This window comes from Ranitomeya imitator, chromosome 3 (genome assembly GCF_032444005.1).
Source record: "Ranitomeya imitator isolate aRanImi1 chromosome 3, aRanImi1.pri, whole genome shotgun sequence".
In the NCBI taxonomy this organism is placed as follows: Eukaryota; Metazoa; Chordata; class Amphibia; order Anura; family Dendrobatidae; genus Ranitomeya; species Ranitomeya imitator.
Window position 1 is genome coordinate 190,595,084 of NC_091284.1, and position 6,036 is coordinate 190,601,119.

General features: G+C 42.7%; 1 protein-coding gene across 1 annotated transcript in view; it reads left to right on the forward strand.

The window, feature by feature from the left end:
- The window catches only part of DDX20 (DEAD-box helicase 20), a 22,726-nt gene extending 17,086 nt beyond the window's left edge, over positions 1–5,640 (forward strand). The window contains exon 12 of the mRNA XM_069761726.1: positions 819–5,640. Coding sequence (XP_069617827.1) covers positions 819–1,939 — 1,121 coding nt within the window. The 3' untranslated portion in view covers positions 1,940–5,640. The remainder of the gene's footprint in view (positions 1–818) is intronic.
- The last annotated feature ends 396 nt before the right edge of the window (positions 5,641–6,036 follow it).

A 6,036-nucleotide genomic window follows, 5' to 3' on the forward strand; every position in this document is an offset into this window, starting at 1 on the left:
GAGATTACTTAACAAGCAGTGAATCCCTGTATGTGTTACAGCTGTCGAACAGAGGTGAGACATGCAGGCACAGGGACTCCGCGTATTCAAGCACGCCGAAGACACTCTGTTCACACCCGAGCATGCTCTGATAGCACCTTATCCGAGCACACTCACTCATCACTATTCTTATCTATTGAAAAGGTGCCAATAAACTTTAAAGGAGTTGTCCAATTGCAAATTATTTGTAATTTTAATTTTTTTAATGACTTAAAGGAAATTTATCACCAGATTTTTGCTACACTGAGACCAGAATAACGTAAGGACAGAGACCCTGATTCCAGCAGTGTGACACTTACCAGGCTGCTTTATGCAGTTTTTATAATAACACCATCTTATCTGATGCCGATCTACCAGTTCTTTAAATGATGGGTCCTGTATAACCCCGCCCACCACGCAGATTGATCGTTTTTTGCCTATGCACAGTGTATACAGACAGTTGCTAATCAGTAGTGGGTTCGCCGGTGTGCCATTCTTACAGCTTGTGCCTACGGATAGGTTACCTTGCTCTTTAACTTCCATGAAAAGAGACAAACGTATCCCATTATCGTCAGTGTGGTCAATTTGGTGCAGTTTGTGGCCGTTATGGGACGACTCTGTATTTGCAGGATTTCTATTTCCCTATTCCTATAACAGAACTCCAAACCTGTGTGAAATTGGCCTACACGATACTTTCTGTTGACATCCACAATTCCCAAATGATTCTTAGGATATTGGATATTTTATTCTATTTGATCAACTTTTAATTCAAATAGTTTTTTGTCTCTTTTTTTTAATAGAGCCAATTCCAGATGGACTAATGGAGGAAGCCTGTGACTGGAATGTGGAGATAATGTCTACGACGAACACATCTCAAGTTGTAATGTCTGATGTCAAGACAGATGATTGCGTCAAAACACAAAATACGGGCATAAATACCTTACCAGAATCGAGCATGAGCAAGAAACCTACTCAACCTAAGCAAAAGAAAATTTCCAAAAGAAAGTCTACCGAAAAAGAAAACCCGCAGGAATGGATGCACGTAGAGACTTCTAACTTGCCTAAGAAACCAGAGAAACCTAAAAAGACAGAGGAAGGATTGGAAAGTGAAGGCAAACTCCAACAGGGGCTGGATAATTCCCTCCCTAAAATCCCAAGCCTAGCTTCTTTTAAGCGTCCCGTGGTTTGCACGTCGTCTTTTGCTGAGCTGGTCGAAGATTACGAGCAGTTTATCAAAGAAGGCTTAGAAAAGCACGTGGAAGTGATCCGTGTGTACACAGACGCAGGAGGTTACGCAGAGAGAGTTTCTTCTGGAAATCTAGGCCAGGAGAACAGTTTGACAGATATGTCAGATGCGGTTATCACTTCAGATAACTGTAACCCAAGCGTGAATTCACGTGAGGAAAGTTACAGCTCATCCAGCTCCTTATCTGAGAGCGAAGACACTAGTGAGGAAGCACAGGAGAAAGTGAAGGCCAAGGAGCCGTCAAGCTCTTATCCAGCTTTGTCCGCACAAGGGACTGATGGGGCTCCTGTTTGCTACATGAATGTGGATGAGTTGTCAGTACCTTCAGAAGACGTTCAGCAGGCAACCCTGGTCAAAGACAACAGTTCTTCTGCTAAAGATGTCATTATCAGCAAAAAGCTTAGGAAAAGAGCTAAAAAGGTAACCCAACTGTCCAGAAGAGAATTGTGTCCGGAGACTCAGGATGACATGTACCAGCTGGACTATATGAATGCCGGTGCTTTTCCCTATGGCACCATGAGCTACGCTGACTACTGGCGGTCATATTATCAAGCATGGCAGAGCTACCACTCTGCTGTCTCCAGCCCTTATTACCGTAACGTTTGCAAGTGCTCCAACTGGATGTCTGCGTACCACATGCACTCCGTGTACCTCCACGAAATGCTCAAGCCTTGATGCCTCTCAATGGAAGAAATCCTTTCAATCACTGAAACTTTCCATTTGCATACAATTTATTATCCGTCATTCTCAATTTATCTTTTTTTTTTATTGTATTTTGCCGAACTTGTGATGTGGCTACTGATACGTCATAACGCTGACCGACCGTGCATGATTTGGGAAGTAGTTACCCAATAGTATAGTCTTCTATTAGCCTTACCATTCTGTAGATAAAAGAAAACCTTCATCTATTTTATTCGGAACTGCGAGTTCTGTAAAGAGTGCCTTTATAAAGCGCTAAAGGTGCACTAAGCCTACACAAAATGCATCAGGACACTTCTCCGCTCCCCTGACTTGTACGTTTTATTTAATAAAGCGTTTGTATTCTAGAGCTGCGCAAAAGCGTTCACAGGATCCTGCTGCAGCCGCCATATTGGTAACCATTGCCCCGTACCACAGCCTTGAGAACCTCCTGCTACCTGCTGACCTCTCCTGATTAGTAGGCCTGCCACAGCACAAGCATGAGGTCACGCCTGGCCTACTAATCGGAAGGGGCGATGGGGTTGCCAGCAGATAGAAGCCGCTTATTAGGACTTTGGTCCAGCTGCCACGGACTACTAATGTCTGCTGGACCCAGAGTTCTGCACACCATTTTCAGGATCCTGTTATTTTATGGGAAATTCAAGCATCAACTAAAATGGCCTGAAACCTGACAGGTCCTCTTATAGCATATACAAAGCACACACGAGAAAGTGTTTCTTGATGTGATCAAAACTGATGTTACTCGGAAAAAAATCTGTGCTAATCTATAGGTAAACGCTTTCTAGTGAACGGCGACCACCTGATGAAAAGAACAGAAAAAAGGGGGGCTACAGAGGTAGGATCCCATTATTCCTGCTGAAGATGACTCCTCTCATATTTAGTATGACATAAATAATGCTAGTTCGAGGGATTTAAAGATCTCTGCTTGCTGTCATCCAGTAATCATCCTTAGGCCGGGATCTCAATACCCGACACTGTCACCGGCACTGGGACCGGAGCGTGCGGCTGCATGTATTTCTATGTAGCTGAGCGCTCCGGTCCGAGTGCCGGCGGCAGTGCCCGTTATTGAGGGATAAAAACTCTGATCATGTAACAAGCCGCCATGCACCATTGTGTTCATCAAACGACCAAGACAGAATATTATCTCCTGGAATTTTAATGAAGGCTCCTATTTAATGACTACAAAGAAAGTTGTTGTTTTTTTTTTTTGTTTTTTTTTTAAAGAGAATCTGTCAGCATGTAATTTGAGAACAGCATGATGCAGGGGCAGATATCTTGGTTCCAGTGGCTTGGCTGTGTGTTTTTTCAGCAGGATATTATCACTACATGACAAGGTGTCTAGTCAACTGCTCTGTGCAACCCCAGCTCTGACTAGGAGACTTCAGTCAATCGCTGTAGGCGAGGATATACGAGGCTCAGCCTTCCAAGCACTGCTGTATCTGCCACAGAGAAACTGATTATACCACCACTGCCGTATCCAGTAAACTAAGTGTTACATCACTGGAATCAGGGTCTCTGTCCTTCCTCATGCTGTTGCCAGATGACATAGCCAAATCCTGCCTCCATGTTCCCGATAACCCTAAGAAGCTGATGCAGAATGTCTTTTGCAAACTTCGATAAATTCATTAATTTAACGGAATTATTTGCTGATGCCTTAAAACCCCTGTAGAAAAAAATAGGTTATTTTTAACAACACAAACTGTAGTTATCGTTGGTAACAGAGATGACATTGTCTTTTGAAATCCCTATCTAGTACTAGAAACCGATTTTAAGTCTTGCTTCGGATACCACCCCTAAAGTCTCGTTGTGAGAATTTTTTGGAGCCACTTGTTTAACCCAAAAATCTGTAGAGATTATATCAATCAACTGTATATAATGAATAAGATGCATCTACAATTAAAAGCGAAGATGCTTTAAACAGTTAAATCAAGTTATCAGACCGGTACCCATACAACTTCTTTTAGAAGGTCCTTGCAGATTCTGGAGGAATGGGAAAGCCGGACTCCCCCTAGAGAAGGCAGAGGTGGCTAATTACCCTCCCTGCCTGCCTGACTCCTGAATATACAGTGCTGAATGACCGCTGTGTAGACCGGAGAGGAAGCGCTACAAGGAACGTCCCCTTCGTATCCAGCAATATGTGATCACCGGGTGCAGGGAGGCATTAGAGGCTGTGGGCAGGAGGCCGAAGTTGTCTCCAACTTGGGCTTATAGCCGCAGTGACAAGGGAAAGCTATAATAATAAAGTATTTTCTGACCCTATGGATGGCCCAATATGTGGCGGAGGTTAAAAATGTAATTAACAAAAAGATTATAAAAATTCTCTCCAGTCCTAATTGCTGTCTCTAACCCTGCCCCCATTAAAAACACGTTTGATACATAAAAATAATTTCTAAGGGGTACAATATTTAAAATGTATTTTAGCGGTCATTTTAAAAAGACATGTTTTTTCCTAACATTTTTACCTCCAATATTAGCAAAACACATGAAAATTATGGAAAAATGAAGCCCCATATATTAGAATACAAAAGAAGGAAACATTATTTGATTATCCAAACAAGAAAAAAATGTAGCGCTCTTAAAAACAATGTATGGGGAAAAAAAAAAAAGTGTGCCAAATCATAAATGGTGGAAACCGCTCGGTCTTGAACTGGTTAAGAATAAAGATGAGCGAATCGATTCACAGTTCCCTAATCTAGTGGCCACGTCAGTAGTAAGTCGATGGCCGCCAGACAGGATCATTGCTTAACAGCCTCCCGCCTCTCCTGATCAGTAGGCCTGGCACGATGTCGTGTGTGCATCTCGCCACAAGATGGTATCACACTGGGCCTACTGATCAGAAGAGGGGCTGGGATTCTGGCTGCCATCTGCTGGACCAGGGTCTTGCAGGTCAGTTTGCTCATCTCTTGGGAAGATTGTGTATACAGCTCCTATGCAGACCTAAGTGTCTCCACGGTTAGAGTGTGCAGACAAGTTCTGTTTGGTCTGTTCTTGCAGTTATGCCCCCAACTATGTATCCCCCAGCTTCATACCACCACACATGAAAGGTAAGTACAATACTTGTAACCAATAGGTGTATCAGACGCCATCTGATCCATTGTGGTCTGTAACCATAGAGACTCATTGGTCTGCCTGGGAGCTGTAGCCACCAAGCTTTCATTTTTAATCACAACTTTTCAAAATTGCTCAATATTATTTCGATCCACTTGGAGCAAGGAACGGCTGGTTGGTAAGGCACACATTGGCTTTCATCTTTTATGCCTTGTCCTGCCCAGAATACTGCTAATGAGTATTTTAGGCTAATTGGTGCTCTTCATCTATCATTATGAAATACAGTATATTTAAAGGGACATACGATCTTTTTTATCTTTACTATGTTACTCTGGGTTGTAGAGATTGCAAAGTGCTGGTTATATGACCTTGCTTTTATGGCTGCGTCTGTCCTCCCGGATGATCAGTCTGATATTCGGTTAGGTGGGTGCATATTGCTACATAGAGACTCGTGCTCTGTTACATTTCTGCACTGAATTGTGATGACTACCAGGTAGTGTATATGTTTGACTGGAACATGACACTCTTCTAATGGTGATTTATGCTCTTGGTCAAAGTTTCTTGTATGTATATATAGATATGGAACATGCCAATGGTGTAAGCCATCAATAAACCTCATTTCCATGTGATCATTGTTCTTTTCTGCATAAGCATGAATTGAATGGGTACTGCAATCAGTTCGCCAAATAATAAGCTGCAATTCCCATGGACTTTGGCCATAGTCGGTCAACCCCTCAAACTCTATTTCTGCAAAAACTTACGTTTTGTGCTTAATGCATCATGTTCCTTGGTGTGTTGTGTTGTGGCTGTGGGATGGTGTGAATTGGAGTCACCGGAGCTCAGCTTTACAGCATGTGGCAGTGGTTGGCGCATGCCACTGCACCCTTAATATTAGAGAACCACTCTGAGGTTCGCCATTATTTGGATGTGGACTTCATACAGTCTGATCAGAATGAAGAACCTCGTGTTCAGTTGTGTATATTTTTACACAATAGACCAATGTATAAGTTTTGGATGTGCGGTCA